At 25.8% G+C, this 17,964-nt stretch overlaps 4 protein-coding genes across 5 annotated transcripts; 2 read left to right on the top strand and 2 right to left on the bottom strand.

The window, feature by feature from the left end:
- Window positions 1-1,440: 1,440 nt before the first annotated feature.
- On the top strand, window positions 1,441-3,641 carry LOC128958580 (acyl-CoA Delta12-desaturase-like). 2 transcript variants are annotated; one of them, XM_054304458.1, is made up of 4 exons: window positions 1,441-1,577; window positions 2,314-2,546; window positions 2,644-3,213; window positions 3,292-3,641. In XM_054304458.1, exons 2-4 carry the CDS (start codon window positions 2,336-2,338, stop codon window positions 3,507-3,509), a joined length of 999 nt encoding a protein of 332 aa, XP_054160433.1. In that variant the 5' UTR covers window positions 1,441-1,577; window positions 2,314-2,335; the 3' UTR covers window positions 3,510-3,641. The 2 variants fall into 2 exon arrangements, with proteins under 2 accessions (XP_054160433.1, XP_054160434.1); XM_054304459.1 differs by having other exon boundaries at window positions 2,284-2,546.
- Window positions 3,642-6,698: 3,057 nt separating this feature from the next.
- On the top strand, window positions 6,699-9,115 carry LOC128958453 (uncharacterized). Its single transcript, XM_054304311.1, has 3 exons — window positions 6,699-6,732; window positions 7,226-7,543; window positions 8,649-9,115. Exons 2-3 carry the CDS (start codon window positions 7,263-7,265, stop codon window positions 8,923-8,925), a joined length of 558 nt encoding a protein of 185 aa, XP_054160286.1. The 5' UTR covers window positions 6,699-6,732; window positions 7,226-7,262; the 3' UTR covers window positions 8,926-9,115.
- Window positions 9,116-9,527: 412 nt separating this feature from the next.
- LOC128957693 (histone-lysine N-methyltransferase SMYD3-like) lies at window positions 9,528-10,801 on the bottom strand. Its single transcript, XM_054303498.1, has one exon. The coding sequence runs from the start codon at window positions 10,689-10,691 to the stop codon at window positions 9,558-9,560; it is 1,134 nt and encodes a 377-aa protein (XP_054159473.1). The 5' UTR covers window positions 10,692-10,801; the 3' UTR covers window positions 9,528-9,557.
- Window positions 10,802-11,087: 286 nt separating this feature from the next.
- LOC128958072 (tectonin beta-propeller repeat-containing protein 1-like) lies at window positions 11,088-17,505 on the bottom strand. Its single transcript, XM_054303888.1, has 12 exons — window positions 17,427-17,505; window positions 16,778-17,342; window positions 16,157-16,709; window positions 15,704-16,095; window positions 15,131-15,606; window positions 14,807-15,079; window positions 13,808-14,698; window positions 12,138-12,461; window positions 11,946-12,016; window positions 11,746-11,883; window positions 11,326-11,694; window positions 11,088-11,258 (listed from the first exon to the last, which is right to left on the bottom strand). Exons 2-12 carry the CDS (start codon window positions 17,290-17,292, stop codon window positions 11,088-11,090), a joined length of 4,173 nt encoding a protein of 1,390 aa, XP_054159863.1. The 5' UTR covers window positions 17,293-17,342; window positions 17,427-17,505.
- Window positions 17,506-17,964: the final 459 nt, after the last annotated feature.

The following is a 17,964-nucleotide window of genomic DNA, read 5'->3' as shown; positions in this document are numbered from 1 at the left end:
TATTATTATTATTATCTTTAAAAAATTAATTATATAATAAAGTTTGCATAAAGAGAGGAATAACTTTTTTGAAATTAAACAATTATTGTATCTTATTTTTATCAGATAATATTTAGTCAATGTTTGAAAATGTTTTAAATAGTCGTTTGATTATTAAATCATACGATTTTAGTTACATTTCAAAGTATACAAGTTTAATGATAGTGAAATATTGCAATTTTTGTATTTTATTATATGATATTATTTTAATAAACTCGTATGATTTTTTGTATATACATTTTTGTCATTTGTTAATCAAATCTTTAATAGTTTATTATATTAGAGCAAACATTGTGTGCTTTAGACACAAATAATCTTAAATATAACAATTAAAACAATTGAATTCACTATTGTGTATATTAATAAAAATTATAATGTATGACTTTAATATTATTTTTATTAATGTTTGATTTGAGTTAAATAATGTTTATTCATTCCTCAATTTTTCAAAAATCTCACTTTCAATGTTATTAAATTTGATCCGGATCATAGTTCCTGCTCTAATCAAATTAAATTTTAAAATATATACATTTAACTTATCAAAAATGTATATTAAAATAAATATTTTTGACAAACTTTGAGATTCAAATATTGCTTTTAGTCAAAATTATTGTATACACATGTGTTCAATGCAAGGTTGCACTTAGATATTCAATAAGAGAGAGAGAGAGAGAGAGAGAGAGAGAGAGAGAGAGAGAGAGAGATCATAGAGAATAGTAAACTAGTGTGCCTAACTAATATTAATAAAATATAATTATATAAATAAACTATATAAATAATAACTAATTAATTAAGAGTAAATAATAGTAAAACATATTAAATTAAATTAACTATAATTTAATTTAAAATAAAAACAATGACAATTAATGAAATTAAATGAATATATTAAGATTATAAATAATCAATTAAATATAGTAATAATTAAAATATAAATATTATCATTATTAAAAACAGAATATATTACGTAACATTGAAAATATAAGCATCCTTAATTAAAACAAAATTTTCCAAATAAAATTTACCATATTCAAAAATATGATTTTATATAGTATATTACATTTAGAATATTTATTATATGTGATATAAATATGCAATTTATTTTTATTTATGTTTTATTATTTGGCAACACTAAACTTTTTATTAAACAGTATTGTTTGAAATCACTGGTATTTTATTGGTATAAATGGATTAATTGATGTATTTTTATGTTTATTAATTTTTTCCTCTTTTACCATTTTCCTGGACCTCCTATTGGTAAATCCAATACCGGTTCACTGATTGTATAAGCAATATATTAAACATGTGACCATTTAATAAATATATTTATATGAGAAATGCTCTCATTATAAAAATCAACGTAAATGTTATATAATAACAGTTCACCTCCCAGTGCGCAAAAGCACATTTGATCAGACCATCACTGGTGTGCACCGGTATCTCAATTCTGTTTGGCATTAAATTCGTGATTTTTTGACAATTATTGTTAGTTTTTAAATTTTATAAAATTTTGTATTATTAATATTTGTATTATTAATTTGGTAAGTAATATTATTATTTAAAACTAATTTATACAATATTAATTTATTTATATATATTAGATAGAAATACTGTAATTGTATTAATAAAAATTATAATAATAATTTAACATATTTTTATAATATCAATAAAATATGTAGTAATATTAGTATAATATTTATTTTAATATTTTTAGATTAAGGTAATTTTAAAATAATCACGTGACTTATTTTATTGATTTAATTGTAATTGTTTGACATTAAGATATTTTTATTATTATTATACTTACTATTTATTATGTAATTTTTAATTTATATTGTTATATACAAAATAATGTAATATAATAAAGTAATTTATTTTAAGTAAATTATCCATTGGGACAAAAATGTTATATAATCATATATTTAACCTTTGATTAAAAATATAGTTAACTAATTCAGATAATATTTTAACTAGTTTTATTTTAAATAGTATTTTTAATAGTGACCTTTAATTTACAATTATAGTATTGTAATATTAAAGTATCTGTATTTTTAAGTTTGTTAACTTTGTTAACTAGTTATATTTTTAATTGAATTTAGTCAAAGTTTATTATATGCTCATATACTGTATTATATAGCGTTATATTACTAGCCCATAAATATAATATATACTTTAATTTAAATTTTTATTTCAGTAGTTTACTATACTGTATGCTCATAAATTTTTGTTTTTTTTTGTTTAATTTAGCAAATAATATTAAAAATTAATTTTAATTAGATTTAAACACAAAGACTAGAAAATGCCTCCAAATAATCAAACCAATGATAAATTGCCTGATATTATAAAATCAGATGAAAATGTGAAAAACGAGGACAAAACAGACGACAAGTGGAAGTGTTTGGATCACATTATTTGGACAAATGTCTTGTATTTTATTGGTTTGCTTTTGGCAGCTATTTATGGCGCTTATCTAGTCTTTACTGATGCTAAGATATTAACTACACTTTTTGGTCAGTTATTTATTTATTAATTATTTTTTAAGCTGTTAATTGACAAAATCAATATTAATTTTATTAACTAATATATATGTATTTAAATGATAAATAGGTGTATTTCTTTATCATATATCTTTATTTGGCATAACTGCTGGTGTCCACCGTTTATGGTCTCACCGATCATATAAAGCAAAGTTGCCGTTTCGCATAATATTAGCAATTTGTAACTCAATCTCTTATCAAAATTCAATCTATGAGTGGGGACGGGATCATCGGGTGCACCATAAATTTACAGAGACTGATGCCGATCCCGTCAATTCATTGCGTGGTTTCTTTTTTTCGCACTGCGGTTGGCTTATGTGTCGTAAGCATCCGGATGTCAAAAGGATTGGCGGAAAAGTCGATTTGAGTGATATGTTGGCCGATCCAGTGGTTTACTATCAGAAAGAGTATTATATGCCATCAGTGGTTGTCCTATGCTTTGTAATGCCAACACTGATTCCCTGGTATTTATGGTCTGAGACCTTATGGAATGCCTTTTTCGTTTGTGTAATGTTGAGATATATGGCTGGTATCAACTCTACCTGGTTAGTCAACTCAGCTGCTCATATGTATGGCTATAAACCATATGATGTAAACATAGCGCCGGTTGAAAATATCTCAATTTCTGCATTAACTCTTGGTTTATAACTATTTTAATATTATATATGTATTTTAGAAATATATATAATTTTATAATATTTATTAAATTAATTTATAGGAGAGGGATATCATAATTTTCATCACACCTTTCCCTGGGATTATTCAACAAGTGAATGGGGTTGGAATATCAATTTAACGACATTTATTTTGGACCAATTGGCCAAAATTGGTTGGGTTTATGACAGACGTTTTGTCACTAAAGATATGATTGAAAAACGCAAAGCAAGAACCGGACCAAAAGCTGACAAATATATACCTCACGAACACGAGTACTGACCACAAGTACCGATCACAAGAATATACAGTACAACAAACCTGTAATTGAATTTTTATCACCAAATCAAGACTAATGTTAATAATCAAAACAATCAAATAATTAATTTTTATTTTTTATATTTATAATTTTATTATGTTATAAAATTTAGAATTAATATACAGTTATGTAAGTTAATGTATGTTAATATAATTGTAATGTCTATTACTAAATAAATTATAAAAATATTATTTTTTCAAATTAGATTTTAATAAAATTCAACAAGTTATTGTTTAATAATTTAAGTTAAAAATTATTACATAATTAAAAATTTATATTAATATAAAAATTTGTTTATACTGTAACGGGAAGAGATATATAATAATAGAATAAAATGTAAATTTATTTCATATAACTTTTTAATGACATTTGATATTTTCCAAAAATAAACAACTGTTATATTTTTGTTTTTTATTAATAACATAAGTTGTTTTATATTTGATTCAAATGCAATTTAATGAGTAAAAATTAAATTATTCTTAACATATTATACTTATGGTATTTTCCGGGGAAATTGAAGAAATTTTATTAGGGATTTATTCCCACATTTTACTGTATATCCAACCCTTTGAAAGTTGCCCGAACTATACACTGTATACAATACAATGTAATTTTGTCAATGGCTATTATTAATAATGCATATGATTTTTTCAATATAATTTGATACAATCAATATGCAGTAAAATAATATTATATTTTCCAAACTATTAACTAAAATGTTTATTTACTTTAATAATTCAATTCGAGACACAAAGTAGGTTACAAAAGGATTTTCAAAAAAAATGTTATATAAATGTGTGAATTATTGTTAAATAAAGAAAATCGGGTAAAACTCGATTAATGAATCAAACAATCAAACGACGGGTTAATAGTTTTGTTGCTAACTTAGGATTACATCAAAACTGCTAATAGCTATGACTTGATTAATAAATATTACACAATAATACATTACTAACAATTAATATACGGTACAAATAGTACAAATATAAATTTAATAATAAAAAAAATTAAAATGTTAATTAGCACTTTGATATTTTTATGAAAGAATATAGTGTATATAATTTATAGTAATTAATTGATTCAATTGCTTTTAGAAAGTATTATTGTTTATAAAACATTATTTTTCTATCATCTAATTAATATAATTATAGTATTGTATAGCAATTCACTTAGAATTATAATACATGTAATACATGACCAACAAGTTTCTTATGAATTCTATATACAGTACATGTACTGTATTTTGCAGTTGTTTTTTAATTGTATGGTTAGATTTTGAGTAATATTATACAATATTTTCTTTATTTTTTTGTTTAAATTACTTGCGAGGATTACATGTGTTGATTTCAAAAAGATTAAACAAACTTAATTTATTAATAATCTCAACGATAATGGTCACTATAAATACATGTAACTTATAATTAAGATAAATACAAAACTTTTACTACATTTGAAACTACATAAATAGATACAAACATTGTAAATATAATATTATAATATATTATTTATATATTTTTTTTAACATTGAAGGTTAGTTAAAAATTTTAACTGAAAATATAAAAGCGTTAATTTTTTAGGCAACTCTTAGTTTCATTTGAAATAATATTTTTTAGAAACTGGTTTTAATACGTATACTAAAGATTATAATTAAGATATTATGTTAAGTCTTGACTTTATTTTCAGTATTATTGGTACTATTCTTATTATTTCTTAAAGTTATTGCAAACTTTCTAAAAATTTTAGTTTACAATTAAATTAATAAAAAAAAAACTGAAGATTTACAGAACGATTTCAAAGTAAATTTGATTTTAATTGAGATTTTGATTTGTTTATACAAATAATACACTTTTACTTATAATGTAGTATTTTGTTAAAACAAATTGTTTCTAATGTTTGAATGCGTGACTTTTTCGTGAATTCATATTAACTTTCAATACTTGTTTATTAGCTGATAACAAATGATGAAAATTTTATAAAATTCATACAAAGTTTATACCTGTATATTATATGTGTGTGTGTTTAATATACTGACTTTTTATATTTCGGTGAGACAAATAAATATTTTTTTAATAATTTTTTATTGAACTTATTTAATGTACAGTACTTTAAATATACTAAACTGTTTAGTCAATTAGAAAAATCTTAAATTATGTAATGTTTTTAAAAATAAAAATCAATAATCACTTTGAAGGACATATATTGTAATTATTTACTGTTCTATACCTGTATTTCATATGATTAAACAGTAGTAGTATTGATAGCGTAATATTTTAATTTATGATTATATTCGTGATTCAACTTAAATTAAAACTCAAATTATCGTTTGTTTTGAATACAATCATTAAATAATAAATGATTTTTTTCGTTTCATAAGGATTATCAAACAGTCTTTATGTGACGTTATATAAAGGAAGACCTGAATAATAGACATTCCCATCTCTCCCTCTCTCTCTCTCTCTCTCTCTCTCTCTCTCTCTCTCTCTCTCTCTCTCTCTCTCTCTCTCTCTCTCTCTCTCTCTCTCTCTCTCTCTCTACTGACATATAATTTTAAAGCTAATATAACCTAATTCTAAAGTTTAAAAATTAAGTTTATTATAGTTTATGATTTTGAATGTTAGAAACACTCTACAAACCAACCAAACAAAAAGTGCTATTGTTTATCTATTATTTTAATTATGAAATAAATTTATATTACATTATGAATTGTTTAAAAAATATTGAATACATTGATAATGTATTTGAAAATATATTAGTAATTGAAAGTTTTAAATTCTATTATAAATTGTGATTTATTTTCAGTGTTAGTTTTGACAAAATTTAATTAAAATGTTATTATTTGTTCATTAAGTTAAACATTTGTTTTAATTATTTTTCAGTTAATTGATTTGCATTTAACTAATTACTAGTTTATAAATAATCCTGTAATTTTTACTGCATTTCAGTTATTTTAACAAACTATTATACACTAATTTGTTAAAATATATTATGTGAAATATACTGTATCTTTCAATTTATTTTATAAAAATTATAATATAAGTAAACTTAAAGTGTCGCCAATAGAATTTATTATAATTAAAGACAATTTAGTTAAAATTAATTTTTATACTACCATTATTGAAATTATAATTTTGTGAAAGATATTTTATCTGAATAATATTTTGACTTTATTTTGGATTAATTACTATCGTAAGTTAAAAATATAATAAATTAAGTAATTTTTATAACTTCCTATTTATTATTATTTTTTCTAATTGTTTATATTTTTATAAATTATATCTAACATACTAATTTATATTATAATTAAATCAATATTTTGTAATATAACAATATAAATAATATTTACGTTATGTATAACATGAAATAATAATGTTATAAAAAATACAAACTGATTTAATTATTAAGATTAATCAGGAAAAACATAAATATATAAATATTTATTCTAAAAAATTATTTTATTGTTATTAAAAATATATAAAAATCGTAATAATAGTTAAAAAACAAGTTTTTGAATTAGAGAAGCATTTTGTCTCTCACTCAATGAGACGGCTGTTGTTCAATGTTTTCATTTACTAATACAGTATTATAAGTAGTATTATATTAGTGGCATATTTTCTAAATATAATATCATAAATGTTTATTATATTTTTGCTTTTAATTTAGTAAAATATTGTTTTTTTAGATTTATAATTATAAAATAAAAAATACTTTTTAAAAAAATGAATAACAAAAAAGTAAAAGACGATCGTTTGCTGTCATCGACTAAAAAGGCATCACTTATGCAAACTATGAAAGTGTTTGAAACCATTTTGGAAGACTTAAAGTCAACTGTTTTGGTGCCGACTCTACTCAATGACATCGACTCTCAAACAATGGCTAAGAATGGTTTGACTGTTATTTGCAGTCATAATCAAAACCTTTTTGATGTCTACAATGATTTACAAAAGTTAAGCAAAATTTTGTTTGGAGATAGAAATCAATCGGAGATAAAGTGCATAAAGTTTGTATTTTTATATTATTATTTTTAAATCAGTTTTTATCAGTTATCGATAAATGACAATTAATTTTTATTATTATTTCTGGCATTTAAATAATTAATAGATTAACAATAAATACATATTGTATTGTTTATTGTATTGTCTATGTATTATTTATCATAATATATTTTAATATTTAGACTTTACTAAACTAGTACTAAACTTTATTATGTGTTTTATCATTGCAAATGTTTTTAATCATTTGTCATTATTGATTAATTATTAATTATTAATTTGACTAATATTAATAATAAACAATAATTATATTTTGTTATATTTAAAAATGATTTTTTAGAATACTACCTTTTAATTGTTATAAACTATATTTATAAATATTTAGCATTTAATTTATAACATCAAATCAATATTTTGATTCAGTAGCTATGATACTGATGTAGTATAATTGTATATGTTAATGTATATGTAATATAAATGTATAGCAATGTACTGTATTTATAGTATAACTACAATATACTGTATGATTTCACAACACATCTTATATAACATTAAAACTTGAATAAAACAGTATTAACTAAATTAGATATTTCTAAATAATAGTGATATAGTTTTATATAAATTTGTATAAAACTTGTTATTATTTATCATATATTTAATATACTGTAGTAATTATTTGTTTTTATGCAATTATTTATTAAATACAGAAATTTGATAGTATAGCATTTTAATAATGTAAATATCTTTTTAAAAATATAGATAAAACTAAAAAAAAATAGTAATATTTAGGTGTGTTTGTGTGTGGAGTGATATAATCGATTAAATTTACATATAATTATGTTGTACTTATTATAGCATATGTTTTATATAATATTTGTGTTATATTAATATTCTTTATAATTTATATATATATTTCAGTTCCGCAAAATTTAGTCTTAACTCGTAAATAAAAACCTAATTATTGTACTTATAATCAATCAATGCTAAAAAATGCAATAATAATAATAAAGTTTAGTGCATTGAATAATAGTAAATGTTTATATTTTTAAAATAATTGAATATTGATTTTTACTTAAAATTTTTAAAAATTATTTTTTATACAATTTAATTTAGCGGACGAAATGATATGAATGGTAACAATAATATTGAACATAAAAATGAAGACAATGAATATCTGGCAAAAAAAGACAATTTGTTGACTAAATTTGAGTTTCACGTCAAACAATTGAGACATATATTGACTGATTTGTGTGAAACCGCTGATTATATTAGTAATGTCTATAAAGAGGACGTTCACAATATGCATATGAATTACAATAACATTGAGTATAATAACAGTGAAATCAAACACTACTACACAAGCAATTCATCAATTGATCAAAACCTTTAATCTTCAATTAAATCCAAAGTATTCATCATATTTTTGAAAACATCTTTTTATTTTTCCATTTTATCTGTTATTTTTAATTATTTTTAATTACATAATTTTTCAAAAGACATCAATTGTTTTAAAAGTATGAAAGTAATAGAATTTTTTTAAAAACAAAAATAAAGTAATTTGTTTTATAAATAAATAAATTTAGGCTAAAATCGATTCATTGAATTATTAAATAATTATATACAGATATATTTTACTTATTAAAAATTTGAATAAATACTATTGTCTGTAAAATATTTTATGTAAATCTTTTTAAAATAATTACAAAAAAATCTATAATGTTGATTATGTGATTAAAGTAATTTTATTCAAAATTTAAGATAAATTTATTTATAATTATTTATTATGATAAAAAATTGCATCGAAAAATATGAAATAATTTAATCTCATTCTAACAGAGAAAATAATTAATGAGTACCTAAAATGTAAAATCAAACAAATTTATGTCACTTTTGATAAATAAGTTATCTTAATATAAATAATAATTTTAAAAATTAATTAAATCTAAAAAATAGAAAATGTATAAAAAACATAATTATCTAATTAATGAAAATTTTATATTGAGATTATAATACAATATATCATTATAAATGAAAAACATGTTTTTCTTCGAGACATTCAATGAATTGTCGATAAATTGCATGTTTTGTGCCGAAAATCAGTTCAATTCTATGTCTGGTCTCTGAAATGCAATCATTTAAATGCTTTATGTTTTCACATTTATTCCTAAGTTTGTGACTTAAAATAATGATTAGAGTTGTGATAAGGTTTGGATGATATTTATTATAGATTTGATGGTAAAGTTTGATGAAGATATCGGTTAATACATTCAGAACCAACCAATTGGGTAATTCTTGACGGGATTCTTGTTTCAAAAGATACTTAATTTTGTTGAAAACATCGAAATCAATGTATTGATCGCCAGACAAACATTTAGGACAAAAGCATTCAAAATATAAATATTTTAAGAGATGTTTGTTTCTCATTTCAACTCTAACTTCGAGATCACAGTAATTGATGGTAATATCTTCGCCGATCGCTATCTTTTCAATAGCTTTAAGTATAAGTCTTGAGCCGCAATAAGTGACGGCAGAATTTGGTCGACACGAGTGATTGAGAACCGATGCCTTCATATAGAGACCCGAACCGATAATTTCACACGAATTCACTTTGTGGTCAATTATCTTAAAATGATTAATCAGATAACGACAGTAAAGTGTGAACAATAGATTGCGACTTAAGATAAATGAAAACTCTTTGGCATAATATACGAAATTGTCGCACAAGTAGTCAAATATTTTCATACGATTGTTGTCACGCGATATTAGATCCAAATGGGTCTCCATATCATTAAACCGACGAACCTTTCCGTTGTATATTTCATAACACTTGTCCTGAAGAGACATGTCTTTGTCGTTGATCACCATTAGGTATAGTCTAAGCATAAGTCGCAACATATATTCTTCCAGATATGGACTATAATACGGTTCATATATATGACACTCGAGTTGATGACATCGTCGGTCAAGTGTCAGACAGTCGGCGCTGCAGTAAAACATGTGATGACAACCACTGCACTCATAGATCATCTGTTGTTGACCAGTGATGGACACAAAACAATTGTCACATACTTTGCGTTTCTTGTTGTTAACTATTGTGTGGACTAATGGTTTACAATCGATGATTGTGTCACCGATTTCATACTTTTTCACTGACATTGTGGCCAAACATGTGTTCAATCAATCAATTAGTGTAACCAATGATTAACTCATTCAATGACTCAATCAATGCTTCAATTATTGAATGCATTCAATGAGTGACTCAACGATTCAATGGAAATATTAGTCACTCTTACAGTTAAAGTCATGAACTGTAAGACAATTGTAATAATAATTGATTTGTTTGTTTCAAATCATCTGAAAGTTTATTCTGGTTTTGACAGCAATTGAATCCATCATTTCATTCAAATATTATTTAATATCAAATCATTTTATTTTAAATAAATATTTCAATAAAAAACAAATAACAAATAGTTTTATAAAAAAATTTGAATATATTTTGATAAATAATTAAAAACATATTATCACTAATTTATTGTCTAAACATATATATCATTAATAATGATATGTGTGTCCATTTTGCAGTGTCTTTGATCCATTGCTAATGTAATTGAAGCCAATGTTATGATGCGATTGATTGGCGTATTTCAGTAATAAATTGCTATCACTTTTAGTGTACGGAAGGATTGGTTTTAGTTTTTCTTCTGACATTTGATCGTATTTGGCCTAAACATGACATCACAATAATATCTATAATCATATTACAAGACATAAAACTAATATCAATACTGACCTTATTATAGTAGAAAACGCCAAATATAGCAAAACTCATACCCAAGACATTCATAGGTGTCACCGGATTCTTCAACATTATTACAGAACATGTGATAATTGCTATACGTTTGGATGCATTACACACGGAATACGTCAGCGGTGTTACCATTGATAGCACCGTAAAGGCGATGACATTTTGCAAAAAGTTGGCCAAACCATCGATGAATAGGAATAAGGCAACGATCCAACCGTCCAATGTTGTCGTACTCTCACTGTATAGTATGTCGAGGAAGTCGTGCCAAAACCAAATGGGAATAAACATAATGAGTGCCAATCGGGCCAACACGTGAAGCAATCTTATGTGATGTAGTGATGTTTCACGCATTACCTGATAATTTAATAATTAATAAAATATTTTTTATCACAATATGAGACAAACCTGTTTAGAGAAGATATTCTGTAAAGAAAAGACAAAGATTGAGAAGAGAGCCGACACGAGACCTATTATATTGAACTCAAGTTCAGTGATAGTGGCTATAAGTATGCCGACCACTATTGGCGCCAATGATAGATAAACCTAATTATTTCATACAATTGTTATTATATTTCATATAAATGTTATGCAAACTCAAGACATACTTTTGTCGTTTGTTTTTCTCCTAATAAAACTCTCGACAAAATCACTACAAATAAAGGCATCGAAGCCTTCACTAGATATTCAAAGAAATAAAATATTTTATTATTATTTGAAACAATTAAATCAATTAAAGATTATTCTCTATTATTATCAATATTTATATCAATTATATGACAATATAGTCGATGGCATACCTGTGTGAGCGTATGACACGGGAACAGCCCATAGACTGATATGTGAAGAGACTGAAGCAAAGAATTTGCCGAAAGCCAGAGGAATAATGATCTTCACATAGTATGACCACTCAAGAGTCGGCTCACGTTTGCCACGACTGATCAGTGATAGGGCTGGCAATGAATATATGGTGATTGACAACAACTGCACGATTGTCACAGTTATCGGATAAGGGAATGACTGGAGAAGTAGTTTACCGATAACACCATTTCCAGCACTTGTTATATACCATAACAAACATAGGATAAGCACTCTTATGGCTGTATGTCTGCCATTAGGCATATCTCACACACAACTAATTGTGTTGTTATTCAAACAAAATAAATAATTAATAACTAATTAATTGTCAGTTAAGTTAATGTTTTGTTACAAATGTAATAATCTGTATAAAACATCAAACATATGATATTAATAGATAAGGTATGTGTCAAACACCTACCAGTGCTCTCATGCAACGTGTACTACATTCACATAAATATATTTAATATATTACTATAATATTAAATACACATTTCATTCATAATACAAAATATAAAAATTTTATTACATTTATTATACTATTATATATTTCTCTAGTTTTACAGTCAAATACAGTCAACAAATATCGCTTTGATAATTGGGTTAACGTCCAGTCATCTCAAAGTGTATTAAACTCAATCTTACTATAAATATTTAACATTATATGATACATGTGTACAGTATGTAAAGCTATCTACACTACAGTTTACCTTGGTGCAACAATTTTATACAATAGATGTCTATCTAAGTCAAATCTAATATTATAATTTACATTTTTTATTTATATTTTATTTATTTATAGTAATGACACTTTTTAAATAAAAAATGTAAATTATAATATTAGATTTGATTAAAAAATAATAGTTGAAAATATGTGTTTTTATGCTATTCATAGACTACATATGCATTTACACAATACAATGATATCATGGTATTTGAATAGACTTGTATTAGATAGACATCTATTGTATAAAATTGTTGCACCAAGGTAAACTGTAGTGTAGATAGCTTTACATACTGTATAATGTATTAATATTAATAATACTATTATAATTTATTATTATTAATAAATGATAATGAATTTAAATTATTCTAACAAATGTAAAAAAGTAAGTTCACAAACAACTACAGTATAAAAATTATATATTTATAGATATATATAGAGATATATATATAGATATAAAGTTAATTTTCAATAGGCTTTAGTGTACAGTATTTCTTAATAATTAAAATTATTTTACAAACGAGTAGTTTATTAAATGTTATAAAATTAATTTTTTTTTATTATATCCAAACTTTGTAATAATCTCTTACAGAATGTGGCAAACATTAACTGTATTGCAATGATTAGAAAACTATTATCAAAATAATATAAACAATAAAAATATTATAAATAACAATTGTATATAAAAATACAGTAGTTTTAATTAATTATAGTTATAACTAAAATCATAGTAAAGTAAGTTAAAATTTACAACAAAAAATGTTTAACAAAATTATATTTACAATTGAAAAATACTATCTAAACGATTGAGTAGTTAACTGTTTAAATCACCCAAATTTTCAGATGTATTATTGTTGTCATTGTTTATTACACATATAAATTGCATACGATTTAAATGTTTGTTAAATATTTGCCAATCGGTTCCCATACGGACTTCACTAGTAATACCAATTCTTTTGGCAATTCTGAGAACAAATGATTCATTTTGTTGACATCTAATAATAGCCCAAAAGTCATCACAATTATTGACACTTATTTTAATAACATTGTCGTCAACTTTCTTCCAATGTGTTCCCTCTGGAAATGTATCAACAATTTCTTCTCTCATCCAAAGTCTATGTTTACCATCAATAACCCAAACACCGTTTTTTCCGATACTTATCTGAGTTAGTGGACATTGAGGTCGCGGTGCCTCTACATGAAACCAAACGGTTCCCGCGGGAGACGTGCGGTTAATGCCATGCCTTAAAAAAGCCGAACCATCTGTAGCTATGGCCCAGACTTGAATAAAGTTTCCATAACCGCCAACACTTATATCACTTAAAGGTTGTTCACACGAGACGTGTTCCCACGACAAACCTTTGGGATTGATTCTACTCACACCTAATCTACATAAAGCGTGTCCATCAGCTGAAACAGCCCACACGTTAAGTATTACTTCACCAATGGATTGGCTTTTAAAATTTGAACAATACATCGATGCACTGATTATAGGAGTTTTTGACATATCTATGAATGGACCCGTAGTTGTAAGTCTAGATCTTCGAATCCAACGTCGCCGACGAACATAATCTGTGAATCTTCTTTCTGAATGATATTCAAATGGGAAGTCAATGGCATACTGCCAACCCTCAGTGTCTACGGCACCGTTATCTACTGTATAATCTATACTCCACTCACTGATCCATTGCCAATGTTTTGATAACAATTTCATACTATCTTTTAGTAATTCATATCTTCCTGTCTCATCGCTCCACATATAACGATCAGTGGGCAGACCTATCGTTAGATTTATAAATTTAAAAAATTGTATTACATTAAGATTACGGTAATGTTTGAGTTATTTAAAAATGTTATCATTTTTAACTCAATCAGTAAATAAGATACCTTTAGCTGCAAAACCAGTTAATGGATTCCAGCGTTGATTTTCATAACAAATATAAGACATTGTATCCGTCATTTGATTGCAATTATTGTTAGCACCCGTAACTGTTTGATAAATACCACCTCCTGTGCCTCTATTATGAATCCACAGAACATTTTCATAAGATATTGCCCAACAAATATCAAGACAAACACAAACTGATTTAAAATGACCTCCGCTTAACAAATAATAAAATATATTGTCTTCGCTAATAGTATAACCAACGTATAAATCTCCTAAAAAAGCAAATTTTTAGAAAATTTACTATTTTATACAAATTTTCAAACCTTTATTTGTTATGCAATATAGCAGAGCACCAGATAGTGAGGTAGTAATTGAGTTACTAATACCGTGCAAATCGGCACAAACTGTATTAATAGTGGCCAACCAATCATCCATTTCATTATCAGTTTGAAATTTTAATTTTATAATAGCATTGTTTGTTATAATAAACAAACAATTGTGTGGTGAATATAACGTTACATCAATTGAATCAATAAAAGAAGTAACAATTTCGGCCAAATTTAATACAATTTTCTCTGATTTTGTCTTTTGATGTGATATTGAATAAGTGATGGTTAGAGTCCCGCTTTCGGTATTTTTCTCGACTCCTTGTCTTTCTAGTTCTAATAGTCCCGAACACCAAGTAATCGATGTTTTATCAGTTGTTTTCGCCACAAAACAAGTACCAGATTTTATCCAAACACCAGATTCAATAGCTTTAGGATAGATTGACATAAAATCTTTCATTTCAATTTCAATCCTATTTCATTTCAATTAAAACATATGTATAGTACAAAATTATTAATGTTTTAATTTATTAACATTTATTAATTAATGACAATAATATCAATGCAAACCTTTTATTTAATTGCATTAATATATTGCTTTTCCATTGACAGTCTTCACAATTTTTATCAGATGTATAACCAATTGACAAATCAAGAGATGATTGCGAGTCATGAGATGATTGAGAAAATTGAAAATACGAATCAATTTGTAGCGAACAACACGCGGCCGATATCCAAATCCACGCTTGAGTTTGATTATCGGATAAACTTGAAAAACATGAGTCTTGAGATGATATGCTTATTGAATCCAATTGTTGTTCAACGCCTTTGTTGACAATCTTTTGGCTGATATAGTTAATAGGCTGTTGTGATACCAATTTCCATGACTTTCCAGTCAGCTCTCCGTAAGTAATTCCTGTCCGATAATAAAGACATTTCTTGTCCGGACTCAGAGCCCAAACCTGTTATAAATGATAATAATTTAGAAAACAAGAATAACGAAGATTTTAAATATTCAAATACCTGATCGTTAGTAGTGACAGACAATAAAGACATTTCTTGAAGCATTTCAACCCAACCCGAGCCGACCGCACACTTATCGTTATGACCAGAGTTGAGTCCGCGCACGCCTTTTCGGAACCAAACCTTTCCATCCCTGGTTAGAGCCCAAACACCATCCATTCCAACAGATATTTGCATTAATTTAGACTTATTTGGTGCGTCAACTCTAATCCAATTGTTACCAAAAACATTATCTCTGTTAATACCGGTTCTGACTAATGCCGATCCGTCCCAAGCAATGGCCCAAACAAGACCTGATGGACCACAAGATATTTGGTTTACTTCCCAACCGGTAGGAACTGAAACGTTAATCCAAGAAACACCTTCGGGTGAGTACTTCTCGATGCCTGTTCTATACATAACTCTGCCAATGATAGTAACGGCCCAAACAGCTAATACTCCATTATTAGTTCCGTGTACTTCATAACCACCCGTAGATATATCAATAAATGGTTCGGTAACATAATCACCATGAATTGATTCCAAAAGTGTCCATTCATTCACCGCAACATATCTTTATTATAATAATACAGTAATTTATAAATAAAACTCTTTAATTGATAATAAAGTCATTCATCAGACCTACGAAACCTAAGCCAACGTCTCCGCCTAACCATTGAATTCCAACGCCTTTCGCTCGAAAACTTCATCGGAAAGTCAATAGCATAAGACCAGCCCTCGGGCTCTAAGGGTTCGCCTTCAATGTTGTTGTCGACATACCAATCACTTTCCCACTGCCATGACTTTGATGGTAATGTAAAGCTATCCTTAGGCAACGCTAACGTTCCGTCGGCACAACTAAAAGCCGGTCTGTCGGTCGGCAGTAATATCTTTGAACTAAACTGTGTGACCGGATTCCACCTCTGGTTCTCATATGTCAGAGCACACACTCGGATCGGTATATCACTGGCCGGCAAATAGATGTAAATCTGATGATCGCCACCAATGGCCCAAATCGACTGCGGAGCCGATGATAAACGCTTGAACTCCAATCTTTGATAACTTAATTGTGACCACTGTTTCGTCTTTATATCCAACGAATGGACAATACCGCAGTTGTCCACTGACCACAAACATTGACATTGCATTTCATTCATATGTTATTCAATCATAACATTTATACACCACTTGTCTCATCTCAAGAAGTCTACTTTGGTTTTAATAATAATTTAAATGTAAACATCGTTTTGACATTTGATTAACAAAAATCATTGTTTGACACAAAACTTACCGTTAATTTAATATCAATATTGAAATTAACACTTAAGTCACTTAAGTTTGCATTTGTTTAGTGCATCAAAATGTTGTCAACAATTATAACTATTTATGTTATTCAATGCATAACTAAATCTATTAATTGTTATTAAAATAATATTTATATGTTTTGTTGTAATTTGCAAATAATAATAATATTATTATTATTATAATTATTATATTAATAGTTATTGTTATTTATTATTATATATTATACTGTATTAAACATATGTCTGGATTTTGCGCACATTGTTTCATATAATTACTATTACATCACATTATAGGCGATAACAACAACTAAAGTACTGTAATTGAAATAATTGTATTAAAGATATTAATAATCTTTTAATATGTAATAATAAACTAATTGTTGTCCCAATCGGCAAATTTTTACCACATCTGACCACAAACTGCGGTACATTTAATACATTGATATCTCTATTTTGTCCGCTATATTGTTATGCGGTTAGAGAACTACCGAGAAGTACAATATATTTGTTTATTATTGTAACTGA

The sequence above is a fragment of the Oppia nitens genome, unplaced genomic scaffold (genome assembly GCF_028296485.1).
Source record: "Oppia nitens isolate AA-2021 unplaced genomic scaffold, nextdenovo-longstitch-racon4-pilon3 scaffold3_pilon_pilon_pilon, whole genome shotgun sequence".
NCBI lineage: Eukaryota > Metazoa > Arthropoda > Arachnida > Sarcoptiformes > Oppiidae > Oppia > Oppia nitens.
This window is presented reverse-complemented; position numbering and strand designations above follow the sequence as displayed.